General features: G+C 35.7%; 4 protein-coding genes and 2 long non-coding RNA genes across 13 annotated transcripts; 3 read left to right on the top strand and 3 right to left on the bottom strand.

Annotated features, from left to right (window-relative positions):
- Positions 1–81: 81 nt before the first annotated feature.
- On the top strand, positions 82–8,327 carry LOC128673492 (uncharacterized). Of its 7 annotated transcripts, none has more exons than XR_008405085.2 (3): positions 82–333; positions 6,134–6,402; positions 8,207–8,327. It is a non-coding gene; the product is annotated as an uncharacterized LOC128673492 (long non-coding RNA). The 7 variants fall into 7 exon arrangements; XR_008405086.2 differs by lacking the exon at positions 82–333 and adding an exon at positions 857–987; XR_008405084.2 differs by lacking the exon at positions 82–333 and adding an exon at positions 857–994.
- Positions 3,226–16,699, bottom strand: Hrs (Hepatocyte growth factor regulated tyrosine kinase substrate). 2 transcript variants are annotated; one of them, XM_053751362.1, is made up of 13 exons: positions 16,547–16,699; positions 16,199–16,283; positions 15,660–15,763; positions 15,145–15,305; positions 13,656–13,771; positions 12,973–13,093; positions 12,433–12,540; positions 9,193–9,346; positions 8,224–8,399; positions 7,461–7,591; positions 6,737–6,863; positions 6,198–6,395; positions 3,226–5,858 (listed from the first exon to the last, which is right to left on the bottom strand). In XM_053751362.1, exons 1-13 carry the CDS (start codon positions 16,578–16,580, stop codon positions 4,395–4,397), a joined length of 2,979 nt encoding a protein of 992 aa, XP_053607337.1. In that variant the 5' UTR covers positions 16,581–16,699; the 3' UTR covers positions 3,226–4,394. The 2 variants fall into 2 exon arrangements, with proteins under 2 accessions (XP_053607337.1, XP_053607338.1); XM_053751363.1 differs by lacking the exons at positions 15,145–15,305; positions 15,660–15,763; positions 16,199–16,283; positions 16,547–16,699 and adding an exon at positions 13,882–14,502.
- LOC128673490 (targeting protein for Xklp2-like) lies at positions 9,566–11,359 on the bottom strand. The gene has a single exon (XM_053751364.1). It carries the CDS (start codon positions 11,251–11,253, stop codon positions 9,799–9,801), a length of 1,455 nt encoding a protein of 484 aa, XP_053607339.1. The 5' UTR covers positions 11,254–11,359; the 3' UTR covers positions 9,566–9,798.
- LOC128673491 (uncharacterized protein) lies at positions 11,497–11,993 on the top strand. The gene has a single exon (XM_053751365.2). It carries the CDS (start codon positions 11,647–11,649, stop codon positions 11,935–11,937), a length of 291 nt encoding a protein of 96 aa, XP_053607340.1. The 5' UTR covers positions 11,497–11,646; the 3' UTR covers positions 11,938–11,993.
- Positions 16,700–16,973: 274 nt separating the features above from the next.
- On the top strand, positions 16,974–19,408 carry LOC128673952 (uncharacterized). The gene is made up of 2 exons (XR_010370042.1): positions 16,974–17,315; positions 18,093–19,408. It is a non-coding gene; the product is annotated as an uncharacterized LOC128673952 (long non-coding RNA).
- On the bottom strand, positions 18,007–19,907 carry LOC128673951 (G protein-activated inward rectifier potassium channel 2-like). The gene is made up of 2 exons (XM_053752144.2): positions 19,692–19,907; positions 18,007–19,380 (listed from the first exon to the last, which is right to left on the bottom strand). Exons 1-2 carry the CDS (start codon positions 19,787–19,789, stop codon positions 18,345–18,347), a joined length of 1,134 nt encoding a protein of 377 aa, XP_053608119.1. The 5' UTR covers positions 19,790–19,907; the 3' UTR covers positions 18,007–18,344.
- Positions 19,908–20,143: the final 236 nt, after the last annotated feature.

The following is a 20,143-nucleotide window of genomic DNA, read 5'->3' as shown; positions in this document are numbered from 1 at the left end:
AAAAGAAAATAAAAAGAAAGCCTCTTGCCTCAAATCTCGGTTAAAATCATGGAATAGGGTAGTATTACTGCACATTTGTACCGCCAGAGTACAGCACTGTATGTTAGGTACCTACACAAAAGCTTCGCCGCCTTTTGTTATGTCAATTAAAGTTTGGTTTAGTGTTCTTTATTAACCCTTTCATTATGTAAGCATTCGTTTGTGAAAATATACAACAATGAAGCATATTCGGGTGCCGAAATATTGTGAAAAATCGTTTTCCATAAAAACGGTCGAATAGAAGCTCAGAACACTTCACACGTGAAGACTTATTAAAATATGGACTTAATACAGGTAAGATCTTCAGTCAAAATCAAATTTATATCAGTTTATGACCACAGTTGACCAAATAATGCAGAACAACCTAAAATAATGTTATTATTTTCAGGATAATCCACTAAATCCTTCCTTTTTCCTACTAACTCGCACCACAATTGCGTAGAAGATATTTTTGGTCGTAAATCTGCAACAATATTGAAAATAGGCGCTTTTTGCGTCCTTGGCAATGTTTGTGTACCAGTAGCGCCATCTGCGCTCAGTATATGCTCTATTCCGTGCGAAGTACGTACTAAATCCATAGTTAAAATATTCTTTGTATTTTTGGCCATAGATATAGCAACTCCTTATAAAGGTCAAGGTCGAGAAATTTTTGTTCAAGGTTCTTGCTCCTTCTCCTTCGACATTTTCTACTATAAATAGAAAGTACTCTGTGTTTTCTACCTACGCTCGAAATAAATTACAGTAATGTCCTGTTGCCGCCGCAAACGCAGATGTACTCACAGATTACTAATTAGTTTGTACTGCGGCAAACAAACGCAGATGTACTCACAGATTACTAATTAGTTTGTACTGCGGCAAATCGGTCTCGGTCTCGCCACACACGACTCGACAACGCTCCCTACACCATTTTTGCCCCTAAATCGTGAGCTCGCCTGAACAGATTTCAGAGTTAGGGGTAATAGTTATTATTACTTATAAAACAGTCAAATTAATAAAACAGCCAATAGGAACTTAATAAAACAGTCAATAGGACACTTGTGGCCTTTTCTGAGTGGTTCAATGCCAATAACCTTAAACTAAATCTGCAAAAAACCACCGCCATACTATTTAAAACCACTGCTGGGAATAAGGATGTCTTGGAGGTTAAGTTAAATAATGAGCGTGTAGATCTTGCAGAGTCTGTGAAGTTCCTTGGTATACATATTGATGCTTGTCTGAACTGGAAGGAAGAACTAAAACATAGAAAGCAAAATAAGTTCTGCATGCTATGCTCTAAGAAGCCTTAGGGAGGATTTGACGTTGGAACAATTAAAAATGACATATTATGCACTGGTTGAAGCTCACTTGAGATATAGTATCCAATTTTGGGGGAAAAGCTATGATTATAATTTAAAAAAAGCGTTCATATTACAAAAAAGGGCAATAAGAACAATGCTCTGTAAACATCAAACGGAGTCTTGCAGAAGACATTTTGTAGATTTAAAAATCCTCACAGTCCCGTGTTTGTATATCTTCATTTTACTTACAAATCTAGTTAAGCATTTAGATAAGTATGAAACCGAAGGTGAAAGGATAGAACGCTTGAATTCTAGACGAAAAGACATTCCAAATTTCCTTATACCACATTTAAAAATAACTGAGCAAAGAGTTCAATTCCAAGCAGTTAAACTTTTTAACAGACTACCTCGCGATTTTAAATTAATAACTAACGTAAATGTATTTAAGGCGCGACTGAGAGCTTATTTATTGGACAAATGCTTTTATGCAGTAGATGAATTAACTTGATGACACAAATTTCATAATTGAATGTTAAATAGGTTAAATATGACTTATAAATACTTAAATGACGAATTTGAATTTTTAATTGTTTTTATGTAAGTGAATGTTAACAATGTATTAGTAAATGTTAAATTGTAAATTATTATATGGATAGGACATTATTTATTATTATTTATTTTGTATGATTTAATTGTATGCCTAATGTTAATTCCGACACAATGTCTTATTGTAAAATGGAAATAAATAAATAATATTATGAATACGATTTGCCTACATACAACGTGATTTAGGGAGCGATCTAGCGCCACCACTTCCCCGATATTGCCTCTGATTTTAGAGCCATGTGTTTTGATGGTTGCTGCCCACGCGCCTCGCCACGTAAGGATTCCGTCCATACCCGTAGGCAGTAAGGTAAAAAAGCGATGGGTCGGTACATAGATTTAGTATGGCCCTTTGCGCGGCTCCGGGTCGGTAGATAATAATCACAGACATTTAATTTATCTAGATATTGAATGTTAGTGGTAAAAACGTAAGTAGGTACCTAACATAATAATTTTCGCATAATTTTTTCATCATGTTCGCTACAATGACAAATACTAAAAATAACATAATATAACCAGAGTTGGGCGTAATCAATAACATTTGTAATCTTATTGATACTCAGATTACAAATGTAAAATTCAGTAACGATATGATACAGAATATTACAATCTGTGTGTATCTCTTCTAAATCTATGGAGTGTATGTTCATCAAACATTAGAAGGGCCCCGCGCGCGGCCCCGTTCATAAGAACCACAGATAAGAATATTACTTAGGTACTTATGTACCACGGATTGTAAATGAAAGATCATGGAGTTAGTAGGTAGGTACTACGGAGTCATGCTAACCGTACTTCGAGGTACCTACTAATTCCATGTGTAATATAGAAAAAATAGGTCTTTCTTTTCAATGTCATTAATACATTCGGATAATATCCTTGTCCCAAGACCTGTAAATATGCCATTTCTATTAACATTAGTTTTCTCCCCATTTATAATTATATTGGCAAATTTTATACAAAATAATAATATCTACTTATAATTTTTATTTACTCTCCCCTATATCCGTATGTACCTATGTATAATATATTTATATACTCTTACATTTTAGGTTAGCACTGAACCGTGTATCAATATTGATATTATATAACATATTTTGATTCTACGAGTACTAGTAGAGTACACTAAATCCATGCTACGAGCTCAAGTTACGTCGGTAACCGACGTAACTTGAGCTCGTAGCAGTCGCGCTGTATGTAGTTACAATACGCCCCTTTATATGGGCCACGCGGTGCCCTTCTAAATCTACGGTCTGGATAAATAAATTTCCCAGCCTTCAAACTATACTTTTCCGAGTAAAAAAAATAATTCATTATTTTTAAAACTTTATTGTTATCATACAATAATGATACAACTTATAAAAATTAACGTAACAATTGTTCAGCAATGACAAAAATAAAAATATTTTGAATTTATTACCTTTTCTAATATTAAATAATACACTATGAACGAAGCAATTTTACATATATGTTTTCATTTACATAGATTACAAGGTAATAACTAAAAAGGCTCCTCTAGTTGGTCTTCTTTTCCTAAACGATATCTTTGTTAATTAGTATTCTACTATAATAAAAGGTAGTTATTTTTTATCAAAATCAAATAACATGTGGTGACTGGTCATTAATGTGCGTAATATGTTTATAAGATTACTGACTACTGAATATAAACTAATCCAATTAAATAATCCAATCGCCTACAGATCGCGGTAGACTGCCTGATAGATAAATTTCTAATACGCGTTTGTCTTCCTTGTATGTGTGAAATAGATGAAGTCACGATGTCTATTATTATTAGTCACTATGTCGGCGTAAGACAGAGTTTGTGTAGTTAAGAATCCACGTCAAAGTACGGACCTAGTAAACTCTTATGAGGAAGAACATATATTGTGAATACTACATACATACATAATACAAAGTGAACTCTGTCGCTATAAGACAATAAATCCTTGAAGCTACATAAAAATGACCAAAGAGAGGTGCCATAATAACTAAAATGGTTACCGCAAAATGAAATAAGAAGCTGTACGTATGTCATGTGATGATGATAGCTACATATAGATCTGCACCTACTGTATGTTATTATAATCGTATATAAATAATTGTTAATCACTCGTGACAAAAAAGCATGTAACCTTTATATAAAAAAAATCAAGATACCATTTTCTTTATACATGTTTCGATTTGACTTCTCTATATTGATTTATGATTGGCGAGCGATTCAATCAGCAATTTATCTATTCACGGCTAGCTTTACAATGTCAAATTATTATTGTTTAAAGCATAGCAAGCAATGTGCTAAAAAACTGCTTCACCCGCCGCTCGTATTTGCAATTGTCTAAAAATTCATACAACTTGCACAATTTCTAATTTGCATAATTATTGCGAATCCTTTTGTATTACATACCTACAGTACCTATTATAAGATTAACAGTCAGTTTGAATAAAACGATCTCTCCATTATAACGTACACGCAAGATTTCAATCGAAACTTATCAATTCTGCCGTGTTGTTATTGTGTTCAGATTTAACGGGAGTCTGTGGTTGTTGTTGCTGGCTGGGCGATGGCTGTGCTCCTGGGACGCCATTGATGAAGCCTTGCGAAGGTTGCAGCTTTGGGGCTCCCGATAGACCTTGAGGCTGTTGACCTTGAACCATGTTACCTTGGGCCAGTTGCTGCCCCGGTGGTATTTGACCTTGTGGCATCGGTTGTCCCTGCGGTATTTGTTGACCTTGCGGTATCGGTTGTCCTTGTGGCATTGGCTGGCCCTGCGCCATTTGCTGGTTTTGCGGCATTGGTTGTCCTTGCGGCATAGGTGGGCCTTGCGGCATTTGTTGCCCTTGAGGCAGGTTGTGTCCCTGAGATATTTGGGCGTGCACCTGCGCGGCTTGCGGGGGCACCGCTTGCATCTGATGGGGCACCTGCCCCTGTTGGCCGGGTATTTGGTTTGGCGGTTGGGGCATTTGCCCCATTTGGTTTTGTTGAATATTCTGGCTCTGTACCATTTGCTGGTTCGGCATCATCTGCCCCGGCGGCTGTTGCCCCGGTATCATTTGCCCCGGCGGTTGCATGCTCTGTCCCGGCATGGCCATTTGTTGGGCCATTTGGGCTTGCTGCTGAGGCATTTGCTGGTTATGGCTCACAGGCACTTGTCCTTGAGGCACATTTTGATTCGTAGAGGGAATGTGAGTCGGTAGAGTCATGCTCTGAGCTTGCGCTGGAATTTGTCCCGGCATCAACTGAGAAGGTTGCTGCATCCCGGGATAACCCTGCATTTGCTGACTAGGATTGGATTGGTTCCCTTGCATCATCGACATCCTCAAGTTCTGCATTTGCATCAGCAAGGGATTGCTAGGATTCATCATCTGTTGGTTCAAATTATGCTGGCCAGGAATGGACGGCACCATAGACTGGTTCTGTTTCAGCAAGTTGGTTTGCCCATTCTGTTGAGCCAAGTTCTGCCCAGCGAGACCGTTGGGCATGTTCTGCGACATAATTTGGTGCACTCCCGTTTGGACGGGCATCCTCATCTGATGCATTTGTTGCATGAGCATTTGTTGTTGCAATGGTATCGATTGGTTTGGCCGGATGTTGCCCTGGTTCATGGTTTGGACTCCTGGAGCTTGGCTGATGGCCATTCCGGATGTTGTCATGGCAAATGTGTTGGTCATTTGTGGTATCGACTGAGACATCTGGCCCAGCTGGTTAACATTAATTGGCATATTGGCTTGGGACATCTGCGGTTGCCCAGGCAGAGTAATGGATCCATCAGTGGTGGACTGCGGCATCATTTGGTGGAACTGTGGGTTGGCGTACATGGGGTTGGGATAGTTGGGTTGGTATTGCGGCATGGTGACTCCGGGCATGTAGTATCCGGTATTTGCAGACATCATATATTGGTGTTTTTGTTGTTCTTGTCTCATCTGCATTTCTCTTTCTTGCTCCTGAAATGATATAGTTGGAAATTAAGACTAATCATTTAATTCTAGACTTAATAGATATTTTTCATTATTTATTAGAATAAACGACTATAATAATAGGCCACTATTTATAAAAATACAAATAAAAATTATATTGACAGAAATTGATAAAGTGGAATTGTGACATGATCATCTTCTTTTCCATCTATCTATCAAGTCAAAACATTAAGTATATTTATAGAAACATACATCCGAAAAAAATAAAGTTCTAAAATAATAGCCGAAATTTCCAAATTCAGGTTTATTTTTTACGCTGACCACGGACTTCGCGGCGTCACAGCACCGAATGAAAGAGATCGTTACCTGCACGCGCTGCAAGGCAAGCTGCCTCTGGTACTGCAGATACTCGTGCTTCTTCTTCCTCATGGCCTGCAGCTTGGCGGCCATCTGCATCTGTCGCTGGCGATCCACCGCCTCGGCCTGCGCCGCGAGCCTGGCAGCGTGCTCGGCACGCAGCGTGTCCAGCGCCGCGCGGCTGTCGCGGACCTGCGTCACTTTGTCCTGACAGGTAGGTGGGTCGATTATTATTTTTTCATTTACAGAATTGGCACTGGGTAAAAAAATAAATATATAAAAGCATTTAAATAATCAAAGACATATAACAATACATTATTATCATAATTATCTTTTAGGGTAACTAAGATATTTCATGTAATTCATCATGATATTAGATAGAAATTATCTAATTATTAAAAAAACCTTTGTGAACCTAAACCTTTGTGGGTTTAATGTAATTCACAAATAAAAAAACATCTAGATATGTAGACATCTAGACAGTCCCGGGCCATCGAAGTCCTAGAATAAAAATAATGAAACTACCTATAACTACAATCCGTAACTACCTGTAAACTCTCCAAGTAGACTCTCTTATCGTCCTGCTGTTGTATGTACCGCAGTAGTCGTGAGTGCATCGCGGTTATATTCATAAACAATGTCTGCACTGAGGTATCATTGGCGATAGAACGTCCACTGAAACGAAAAAATTACATCTTGAACTCATAAAGGAAAATAATTACTTTTAATATGACAAGCTGTGCATTAAGACATTGTACATTAGCAGACAATGCTTAGCATTGAGTTGTACCTGGTATACCTATATTTATTTATACAAACGTTATTTACCAATATGGTACAAAGGGCAGACTTAATGCTTAAAGCATTCTCTACCAGTCAATCTTCGGAAAACTGAAAAATTATTATTCATAGCGATATTCATATTTATAGTTTTGTATCATCAAATGTATATTTGAGTGTGATGAATTTAAAGGGAGATCTTGAATATGATAAATATATCTGTGCTGCGAGTGAACCGATGAACGTCATTGGTGAGTTAATCTTAATTTCGTGAACTAAAACTACCCCTAATAACTTCGAATACACTAACCCGCTATTCATAAAAAAAATTATGTTTTGTCATTATTGCACTTTACATACATAGACAGAACATTGGCATAGATTTGGCATACATTTGGCATAGAGAGAACGTGACAAAACATACTTTGTGTGGTTTATCTTTGTTATGAATAACGATTCGTTTGGGTAACGATTTTTCTTGTAGGCACTCACCGAGATGAATTGCTTTTCATCCTATTGACAAATATTTCAATCTGCGATTTGAGAGTCTCCACAAACTCATCTATTTCTTTGTCCTCTGCATCTTCCTCGACGGTTTTGCTGTTAGGTTTTGTGTAGTCAGACTGAAAGTAGTAATAAATAAAATTATGAAATCATATTATTACTTTAATCATTTTAAAAAACGATTATAAACAATAATTCTGTATATTCATTAATATTATTGTGTGATTTGTAATTTCCACAATCAGACCAGAAATAGCTACAAATAGTGTTAGAAGTAAACACTTGTTGTGCTATTTTTAAAATGAAGTTTTAATAACTTAATATAATCAAGCTGTGGTTGTTAATTTTTTACTGTTAATGGTAGAGCTACATTCATGACAAATGCATGTGAGTTTTATGAAAAAATATCCTGAGCTTAAGTCAGCTTTCGGACAAAATCATGAAATCTATACTATAATCCTTCCCAAAGCACAGATTATTCTAGCTTGTACCCTTTTTCAAATGTTTTACTTTAAGTTTGTTTATTCGAGATACAGGCTCGCGCCTAGTTCGATAGTGGGTTAGCTGATGAATGGTCCTCCTAACGCGGTGCACTTTTGTTTTATGTTTTTCTATTGTACCAAGAAACTGTGTATAATTAGAGTTTGGCAACTATACATATGACTAATTATAAAACGTCGATATATAAAAATGGCACTAATGAAAATGGACTAAGTATTGACATTTTTGTTCAGACAGTTATCGTACTAACATCATTGTCCTGCGAGGCGATGGAGGATGGTGCGGGGGCGGTGGGGGCGGCGGGGGCGGCGGAGTCGCGCGACAGCCGCTGTTCCCAGTAGTTTCTGTCGAGGTACCGCGACAGCTCCGACGACGCCTGCACGCTGTGGTCCGGGGACGCGCTCACTGACGACGGCGATGGCGATACTAAGATAATAATATACATGTCATGGTGGTAATCAATATAAAAACAAATATTATATAGAAAAAATAATTGGTTGATTGATGTCATTACAACTTTGTGCATATATTTTTGTAGTTTTGTGCCAAGTTTTAAATAATAATTTAAAAATCCTGTACTAGGAGAAGGAAGAGTACAAACAGGCTGTCCATCATATAGAAAAAAAATGCTTAATATTATAAAAATAAAAATGTGGTATAAGAAAGACATGTCTGTTTTTTATTTACCTAGTACTATCTATTTACTATAGGTATAAATAATACATTTTTTCTTCATCCATACTAATATTATAAATGCGAAAGTCTGTCTTTCACGCTTTAACAGCTAATTTTGATGAAATTTGAAATAGATATAGTTAATGACCCGAGGTCAAGAGGCAGAGCTGCGGGCAACAGCTAGTTTTTCATTTTCCACATATTTTTGTCTTAATTACACACATTGGAAAAGATAAAAATTAATGTATTCAAACCTATGCTCTTTCTCATCCCAGATGTTCCCGGTTGCGTGAAGATGCAAAGCCTGGGGTCAAAGTAAAAAATAAACCTTACAATTTTGTAGTTTCGACTGTGATTTCACAACTAGCCTGATGTTAACCCTCCTTGGGAATGCTATTGTTGCCTATCACCTTCCTAGGCTACGTCCCTTATGACGCCTCGTACGCCATCCACGATAATATATAGAGTGCTCGCGTTCTAGGGCGTAACCACACGCCTCATATGCTAACCTATACCTTGAGATAACAAATATGATCATAATTACAGGTAGGATGATGAGCGGGTTCCGGCGCAATGTGCGAGCGAGATTTCCGTTCTTTCTCTTTGTGTTCAGCCTCTGATTGGCTGAGAGCGAGGGCTAGCTGCAATTCCTCTTCCTCTCTAAGTTCCTCTTCAGTTTTACTTCCAGGGGGACGCTTCTGTGAGTAAAAGGATAAATATTACGAACCAGATCATTCTCGGATACAGGTAACTTGGCGAGTGATACAAAAAGGACTAAATTTTTTTAGAATAAAGCATATCATGAATTCAAAATTAATAGATAATAAAGAACCATTTAAGACAGCTTTAATACATTCTAGATCTCCTATTTCAGTCTTATTTCAGGTTTGCAGATTAAGGGAGTAAAAAAGAAAACATTTTATTTATATTGAGATTTATTACAAAATCAAAAGGAACATAAATCTAATTAGTACATAGTTAGTATGGAAATTTATATTGTAATAATAATTAAAATGTCCTACAAATTACATAAAATGTCAGTGCTCAATATATACTAAATATAAGAAACTAATGAAAGTCCGACATGATCATGTTTCCACAATAAAACAAAATGTTTGAAGATTATTTTGCCAACTTCTAGATAGAAAAACTAATTTTGTCTTAATCTCCTAACAAACTTAGGAGTTTCAGGAACTGTTAATGGAGCAACAGACTTCTCAGGAACAAAGGGTGTTACAGAAGGCACAGGTTTTGCATGATGTACAAGTTTTGTACGCAACTCCATTTTGGCCTTTTCCTCTGCTTCTTGTAGTTCCTTCTCTCTCTGTTGCCTCAGTCTTTCTTGCTCTTCCTCCTTTTCTTTCAACTGGCGCTCAAACTTTTCACGTTTGGCAGCTCTCTTCTCAGTTGTCAGTGAAAATGGTGCCGGAAGCACAGGCTTTTGTTGTGACAGGATTGGTTTAAAAGGCTCCTTGAATAGTACTTTAGCTGGCCTAGCTTCAAACTTAAAATTATTTTCTTTGTTTTCTGAAGAGGTGGAAGATGCTCCACCTTTGTTGAACAGATTTACCATTCTCTTCTTTACAGCTCCGGGCAACGGCTGAGCTTTAAATTGAGAAGCTTGTTTCTTTTCTTCCTCAATCTGGTGTTTGATCCTCTCTTCTCTGCGTTTCTTTAGTGCTTCATCACGTTTTTCAAATGAAAATGGTTCAGGTCGTACAGGCCCATGTCTTTGTGGTTTCTGTGGGAGTTTTTCAGCAGATTTAGAAGAGAAACGTTCTTTATGTTCAACCTTGAGTTGTTCAGATGATTTTCCACGTTTATAATGGAACTTTGGACTGACTGGTTTTGTTGTTTGCACTGGAGGTTTGATGGGGATATCAGGTTTTTCCAAAATGTGTTTTGGAGCAGGTCTCGCTTTGAATTTATGTACATTATCTGGTGATTGCACCATTCTTTTGGGTTGTTCAGTTAGTTTAAATGGTTCTGGTACTGTTACCGGCTTTCTAGGCACTTCAGGTAGATGTGTACCTTCAATGACTGATTTGGGAATAGGGTGTGCTTTTATTTTGAATTTTCTGATCTCTTCAAGTTCCTGTTCCTCTCGTTCTTGTTGCGAAGGAATGTATTGATGAGGTCTTGCTCTAGTTTTGCAGCGAAGCATTGGCGATTGAGGTCTAGTAAGGCCGGTTGGGGCAGTACAACCCTGAGGTCTAAACCTTTCTGGTTTTTTTGTGTGAAAACGACCTGGTGTATCTCTTTGGAAATGGTAAATAGCTTCAGCCATTGATACAAACTTTGTTTTTGACAGCTCTAGTGGCGCACCAGTAGGACGGCGATATCTTTGGTAAATGTCTTCTTTATCCTCCAATTCCAGCTTTACCATATCTCCCCTGAGTTTAGCAATATCGTTCATGGATAAAGACTTCCTCATAGTACCTAACCCATCATCAAACGAACGATCAAACGTATTGTGATCACCAAAATCTTCTTCAATACCAAAATCTTCCTCAATCGGTGTCGCAGGTTCATCTTTTACGTGTAATTTACCGTTTGGTGTATAGTACATTTCACCACGAAAGTTCGTCACAAAATTACGAGACATTGTTTCTTAATTTTTATCACAAATTTTCATAAAGTACGTAAATTGTTTCCAATAATGTAGCGCGTCGTTACTTTTTAAAAGCTTCAAATTCAAACCTCTGTCAAAATCAAAACATAAAAACAACTGTCAGTCGTTCAGAAACAGTAAAGTTGCCGAGTTGCCAATAAAAAAAAATTGAGGAGATTCATCGATTTATCTCTTCGTTCGTTTTGGAATTTCCGAACGAATTACAAATGTCAATGTCAAAATTGTCGTCCATCTGGCGTCGGCTGATCAGATAGAATAGACGCTTTTTTTTCTTTCATTTCTGTTTTCTACACCACGTTTGATACATAATTACCTAATTCATATTTGTGAATACAGGAAAAACAACAGAATTATATAAACTACAAAATGGCACAAGGTGCTTTACCCAACCCAAACACATTGTTACCTTTGGAGCTTGTTGACAAATGTATAGGTTCCCGAATACATATCATCATGAAAAACGACAAAGAAATGGTTGGAACTCTGCAGGGATTCGATGATTTTGTAAATATGTTACTAGATGACGTGACTGAGTATGAATCAACACCAGAAGGGAGAAAAATCACCAAATTAGATCAAATCTTATTGAATGGAAATAATATTGCTATGTTGGTGCCTGGAGGCGAAATGCCGGGAGAAAATTACGATGGACAGTAAATAAGGGTAGAATAAGTGTTAATTTAAGTGTAAAATTAAAGCTATTGAATAAGAAATGTGTTGTTTCAATATACTGTATATAAGCAAGAATATAGCTAGGATTTCATCAAATGATAAAAGTAATATATCAGTTTTTTTCAATATTTGCTTACAAAAGATAACATCAATATTTCCAACACAGATTTTGCTACCGCCCAATAAATAAATTTTGTTTTGTGCCTGCCAAATGAATGTTATCTTATTGAAATGTAATGTTTCCATGTGATAACAGATAAGCTAATTTATGCTAAATTATAGGAATTACTTTGTATGTTAGTCTTTTCTACAAATGGAATTAAATAACAAGGTAGAGAATGCCATGTCATTAAGTCCACTTATGAACATAATTTTTGTTATATAGTTTTTAAATAAAAATAACAGTATCACAGTATTTGAGAGGGCATGGTAGCAAAAAGTTAAAAAAATAAATGATAAACAAATAAAAATAATTCTTACCTGAGGTTGGGTAGGTCCATAGTCACTAGAGGTGTCAATGATCTCCAATTTGGCTGAGGAGGAAGGTGGACGACTCACTTTGTCATAACAGGCATCACAAACTCTAACCTGTGATGAAGACTTCTGCTTATTAACATGTTCCTGGAAACTTGCAAAAGGGTATTCACCCACTAAATAAGCTTTAATAGGTTTCACTTTTACCTTTGACATATAAGTAAGTAGAACAAATTGTTTCCTCACCAAGTGGGAATAGTATCCCATAATATATTTTATATAATATACCATCTGATACTTCTACATATGTTTTATTCAAATTTAAAATGGGTTGTATTGAGGTAGTGCCAAGCAAAATAGAAACTAAATAACAAAAAAGACTTATTATTCACACTAATATTAAGGAAGTATTTGAGAATGGAAGTATTTGTAAGTTGGTGTCGGGGTAATCTTTGGCATACTTACTTTTTATCTTATTATTATTATGGGAGTGAAGCCTCTGTATGCAGCTAGTATGCTATAAATATGCATTATAATAATACTGACCTCCTTCTCAATTCCAAACTTGGGCAGGGTGGATGTTTTGGAGCTACACTGCTGACAGAAAACTTGACCGCAGGCGCGACAGTGGTGCCGGCGCACCATCAACGTGAATGCAGTGCGACATCTATTGATATTACCATCATATATACATTTCTTCCATAGCGGACTGACAGACAATGTTAAGTCAAGTTACAATATCTGTACTGGATAATGTGAAGTCAACATATTAAACATCTTAAGTCTTCATCAACATATTAAGAACAACATTGAGCTGGACTAACTTTTCTTATATTTTTAGATACTATCTCCCCCATATAAAAAAACCTATAAATGTTAAAGTTAATTCTACATATTACAATGAGTCTCCAAACACCTATACTCTGGCTGGATTAATGGCAGCTTCTAATGAAGCTATCAAGTGGCTCGGTTCTGGCAAGAAAATATTTAGTATCTGATAGAGCGTTTGCAGATTTGCCATGCAAAGAAAAAGAAAACCAAGTAGTGGAATGATGATAGGAAAATAAACTCCTTTTGCAATGAAACAACTTAGACTAGTGGACCTTGAAGTCTATTAAGGCAATGATAATGAACCGCGCCGTAGAGGCCATAACTGTTTCTAATGTACATTATTATACTTCGTCACTTTTTTAGACTATATTTGCCAAACTCACATTGATTTCACTTACCTGTGACACACTTCCCCGTCGGCCCATTCTGGTGCAGTGTCTGCTGAGAACATTGCATCAGACTCCTTCAAGGTTGGAAACTTGAAACCTTCCGCCTTCAATATATTCACTGTATCCTGTCAAAAATACATAACTAATCAACTCAAAGTGCTGTAATATTAGTAAATGTTTTATACATTCAATAATATTAATTACAGCACTTTGAGTTTTATTAGAGTTGAATTACCATTGTTAGAATTTCCAATTCTCTGTTTTTTCTCAAACGACAATAACAAAGGCGCTTGTATTTTGCTAAGCTTGTTGTGTGTGAGTGAGTCATAGATTGCCTGATAACTAGACGTGACGTATCGCGACGTGACGATAGCGTTTTCATGGTTAGTCTCCTAACATAATATAGGCTTTTAGCATAATTTTCTTGTGAAGCAGGCCAGTGGCTTTTGCTCAGCAATGGGATACCAGACAATGAAAAAATCTTTTATGCGTTGCCAGGTAAATACAATAAGGAAAATTGCATATAGAAGATACTAAATTAATTTTCCCTGTGTACATGTACCCTAGGTACATAGGGAAAATTGTGATCAATTCAAAGCCAATGCCATGTTTATAAGTTACAGTTACAAGTTATCCACACGAACCAAAGTTACTGTAACAACAAATACATATTGTTCAAGGATGTCCATACAATCTATCTTATTACCAAAACAATGTAAACATAGGAGACACAATCACAAGTCTTATTTATTGAATTCAATTAGGGCATTGACGTGACCTCTAATGAGTAAACACGGCAATAAGCCGGCCTGTCACTGATTATATGTAATTAAGAGCTTACTATTTCACTGTTGAGTGTCCACTGTGGAACATATTTAGACGAGGCAGATATTTCTTAATTGAATTATGTGAGAAATCAATACATAGGTGTACGTCTCGCGACAGACTAGAGTCCAACCTTGAGCGAGCGACGGTAGTTCAATGAACTGTGAAATTCAGGTCTCCTGTCTACATAGTTTTTATCATTTATTGTTAATGAAATGAATAAAGCTTTTCTTGATTATACACATATCTGTGGACTCAATTTTAAAGTAATATACAGAATTTAAATGTAGATTTATTTTATTTTATAAGTATGACTTTGAACAATAGTATAAAACATACAATTTTTTTTGTAATAAATATGGTGGCATGTAGTTCCACCCTAGGTAGCTTCATATTCCATATCCTCCCTTGGATGTCGAACATGTCATCTCTGTCAGGGACATATAGTCTAGGCTGCTTATAGGCAACAATAGCATTCCCAAGGAGGGTTGACGTTAGAAAGACACATTAAAACTTTAGCATTTATAATATTTCAAGTTGGAAGTAACTATCAATAATTATATATACTTACAATTTATTTTTCAGTTTTTCCTGAAGGTTGACTGGTAGAGAATGCCTTTAGGCCTTTCCCATCACAGTAAAAAGTGTAAATAAATAAAAGTTAATTTTATACCTGCACAGCCCTGTACTTTGGGGAGTTGCGGAAAGCAAATGCCCAAGCCTGTATGAGCTCAAGGATCTTGGTCTTGAGATTTTCGTGTGATGTTGACTTCACTAGATCACGTAGGGTTTCACAGAATGCCTTTGAAGCTACTTCGTCATGAATACCAGAGCCTAAAATTTTTTTATTAATGATAAATGAAAAAATAAAATTACAGGCCAGATGAGACCATGTTCTGAGTGGTTGTTATTTAGTAACAAAAATTATTATTTTTATATACAGTTTTCTATTTTTATTTTGTGTGTTTCACCTTTAACTAGCCTGCTACTGCACAGTTTCCTCGCAACCTATTGTCAGTTGACTAGAAGGATATCCACACTAGTCCATATGTATCTACATACACTACATGTATCTTTTAATATACATGCTTATTTTCATACAACAAAGTTATTAACCAACAAACAAACATATCACATATAAACTTTATATTTTTGATGTTATTAGTGTTTTTAACATGTAGTACTTACCACAATTTTTGACAATGCTTTCCAAGGTGAGTATAGCAAACATGGCCTGATGAGGATTTTGAGAGTATAGCTTCTTTTTGACCGCAGCAACAGCATACTTTGGTCTAAAAATTACATAGCAAGTAGAAAATTCGTACAGTAAGCAATAGATTAAATAACTTAAGTTTGAATAAGTTTTTCAGGAGGATAACTGTAATTTTTAATTTTTATGAAGAAAATATTATGAAATTAATTCCTCGAAGATTACAGACAATACACATTGTTATCCAGTAGCCAGATCAGACCAGTCAGTAGGTGATGAGATAAATGAAAACATAGACATGGTTAATAACAGAACAGAATATCAGAAAAAAAGCCCTGGAATCAGGAAAAATCATACACATAAAATATACACATTTCAATAAAATTAATTATATTCCATAAAACAATTTTGAAAATATAGCTACCAAATTGTTTTGAATCTTAGTGTGTATTCTTTATTCTTCTGCCTAAAGCTTTATTATGTTAACAAAGAGTTGTTTATAGTTAATAATACTTACGAGCAATCATTTTGCCTAATCAGATCGCAAATTTGTAAGATCGTTGGCCAATCGGGGTCCAAACGTAGACTACTGGTGGCTTTATCTGAAATTAGTAATTTCACCATTATCAATCAAAGGTCGTCATTATAATTAAACTACGTCTGGGATGCATTTCATAATATGACTCATGAAAGGTATATTATTTCTCAATCAATGATTATTTTTAGAATAGTCGTGCGAAAGGAAAGTAAATGCTAATCGGAGAAAACTTGTGATTACAAATTATTATTGTAATGATTCAGTGATAAGTTGGTAACAAATAAGAATACTACATAATAAGAAAAAACATCCAACAACGGTACATACCAAGCAATTTATCAAAATTATTGGTACGAAACATATTTTTCCAGCAATATCACTATTGTTTTATAGAAAATCAACATACATTGATTTCGATGAACAGAAAAATGACAGCTCACTTTTGTCAATTTTGTTAATTTTTTCCATAATGTTGGTAATACCAACATAAACGTCATAGAAAAAAGCTTAGTGATGTGCGTATGGTGTTAACACACTTTGTTTAGTCGATTATTTATGGCAACACGGAAAATTTTCAAATATGAAACTAAAAGGAAAATTCATGCATTCTTTGCCAATATTTTAGCAAATATTTGTAATATTACGTAAAATGAAGTATTTTAAAATAATTTAGTAAATTAAATTGGCTGAATCGAGAAATCTATACAGAATGAGTCTGTAAACAGAGAAAATTATAGACTCTGTCAGTAGACAGAAAAAGCTATATACAGGAGTATATAGCCACTCCCACCATATCTTCCATTTCGTTCACACTAGACAGAGATATGCGTTTTATAAATACATGAGAAGAAACGCTGTGCGCTGACATCTTTTATACCTCATCACGTGCACGTTCCCAATCTGCCACTTTGTATAGATAGCCGGATTGAGACAAAAAGTTGTATAGAAATTTTTGCTCTCATTTGGTTACACTCATTACATAGTTTTCTAAAGCGGTGATAAGAGTGGCGGTAAGAGTGAAGCGGTGGTGGTGTAATGGTTAAGATGGGCATCTTAACCATTACACCACCACCGCCTGTGAATCGAAAGGTCTAAGGTTCGTATTCTACTCGTGTCATATGAGTTTGTATACCAATCTGACTCATATATGTATAGTAACTTTCATAGACCATAACTTGCTTCCGGTGAAGGAAAACGACGACGTGAGGAACCCTGCACTGGTGGACAGTTTAGTTCGATAGTGTGTATGCGACTACCTGCCACTAGATGGCGGTAATTAGTCGTAAAAGTCATGTCAGATGCGTTTAGGCTTATTTGGCATCATTATTGATTTTGTTAACTATGGGGATAGCTGGGTAAATGACTTCGGTTTATATTACAAACAACGCTAAAAGATACCTATTCTACTAGTAATAAAAATATAAACAAAAGTGTAATTTTTATATTTTGAAGATTAAAGGCGTTGTAAGCGAGAAACTATACCTACTTATCTAAAATTTTTATCATATATTTTTTATAGCTTTTTTAATGTTATAAAGAAATACTTAGGTACTTACTCACCTTCTTGATTGCATTTTTATCAAGAATATGATTTCTTATCAATTATTTGTATGATATGAAATAATCAATGACGGTGTACACATGACACATGCTGGTATATTTGATTCCTAAAACTAGTGTTCGAACGACGTAGGTCTGACCTGTCTATTTAACAAAAATAACAATATTTTAAAACTTAATTGAGTAGAAACTTAAGTGCTTGTGTGTTAGTTTTTACAATAAGGTATTTAAAAGGTATTTACCTACATTTCGGAATTATTATTTACGATCACTATTTTATTCAAGTGAAGAAATGACGGATATTGTTTTACAGTATTTCAGAGATGAAATTGAAAATAATAAATCAAAAATGACACAAATAAATCTTGAACTAAAAAAATGTGAAAAACGGCTAACGGCTGTAAAGTTATTGACATCGACTATTCAACTACAACTGGATATGATGAAGTTAATGTATCACGATCTTATGGAATTGAGGGAAATTATGAAAATTTTACATCCACACCTACGGACCCCGAGGTAAAAATTAAGGCCAAAGAATAAAGAACTTTTAACAAATTTAACTTCAAGGTTTTATCCTTTGAAACTGTTTGAAAAAGTTTTTGATTTTATTTGCACCGCATAGTGGCGTGTTTACTCGTACAGTTTCGTCAAACTTTGAGTAATCTATCATGTAACCCTTATTCTTGCTATACTCAACCACTGGAACAAAGCGATGACCCCACATGACTTCACTCGCGATGTAGCTGGACTTCGCCTGCACCGGCTGACCAGTTGACTCTATAATGCCTTCGAAGACAACAAGGATTTCTAGTTCATATTTCAAAATGTCACGAGCAGAGAATGTGTAAAACGGACTGGTTTTATCTATTTTATGAAGAGCAGTAATCGGGAACATAAATGAGAAATCCTTACTGGCGTCGACGTTCAACTTCAGCACCATTTGCTCATTACTAGGCGTGTCATCTCCGGCAGTGACACACCTTATTAGATAAGCGCGAATATTACAAGCTATGATCCTGGATTTCCTAGTATTACCCACCCGAAATAACAAACACAAGTTTCTGTCTCTATGGTTGATTATGGCGTTTTTTGAAAATATAATGGTATTCACTCGATTTTTGGGTCTCGTCAACTTGGCAAATAGAATGCCAACAATGAAAGACTGTACCATAGTTCCGAGAATGCTTTCAATGCACATAGTGAACATAGCTTCTGGACATTCCATCGTGAGAGCGCGGTTTCCGTAGCCGACAGTTGTGTGGACTTCAATACTGAATAGGAAAATTGACGTGATCCCATAAATTTTTCGGATGCAGGGTTCCCACGATGTGTTATTTAATTTATTAGGTAAATTTTCCTGGTCCATATCGCCGTGCAGGTACAAAATCGACCAATAAATTCCAGTGAAGAAAAGCCACACTGACATGTAGGTGAAGAGGCAGTAGAGCAGGGTCCACCGCCACCTGGCTTCCACGAAGGTAGTGACGATGTCTGGAAACACATGAAACGTCGAAGTTTTACATTTCTCCAAATTGAACTGACCACATTTCTTGACCACTCTTTGCTTAGTTTTGCATGTTTTCCCATATCTTGGGCATCTGAAATAAATGTACACACAAGTCAATACCTATGTAGTTTTATATTTTCTTTGACAACTACCTACACAATTTCTTGTTTCTGCAACTGATTGTATTTATTTTTAGGATGAATCTCTTGAATAGAAAGTCCTTAGATTATATTACAACAACCAAACACAGGTACTCGTAAGTATGATTGTCCTAACTAGACCATTTCTTCAAATATAAAGCAAGATTAGATCGCATGAATGAATAGGTTTATTGATAATGTGCAAACAATTAACTAATTTTTTTAATAAATAGGTATTTTGAAAAAGGAAGAAAAATCTTACAATTGCTTCGCTTGTACATTAACGTTTTTACGCTTTTCATTGTTTATCACTGCACTGTTATTTAGCGTTTGTTTTCCGTGTGCTACTGAATTTTCCATATCAACAACTCGAATTGTAACTAAATATAGTTAAAAATCTTTGGTGTCTAAAGACACCAAAGATTTTTCACAATTAACACGTAAGAAAATTACAATTTGAATGATTCGTGTTTGTGATATACCTACTGCTTCAATTGTAAATCGACGCAGTTGGTACGGTGTCATTCGTTAATACTCTTAGATACCGAGTAAATCATATTTGTGTAAGAATTTGATAAGTGCAACCTACATCGTACCTTTATGATAGAGGAAAACAAATTTTTACAATGAAGTATGCGACTCATTTCATTACCTAACTGGGTACTTAGTAAGAATTATAATAATGGTGTTAGAAATGGCAAAAGGCAATAGTAG

The sequence above is a fragment of the Plodia interpunctella genome, chromosome 11, assembly GCF_027563975.2.
Source record: "Plodia interpunctella isolate USDA-ARS_2022_Savannah chromosome 11, ilPloInte3.2, whole genome shotgun sequence".
Classification (NCBI taxonomy): Eukaryota; Metazoa; Arthropoda; class Insecta; order Lepidoptera; family Pyralidae; genus Plodia; species Plodia interpunctella.
Note: the sequence above shows the minus strand (reverse complement) of the source record. Positions and strands in the feature narration are given on the sequence as shown.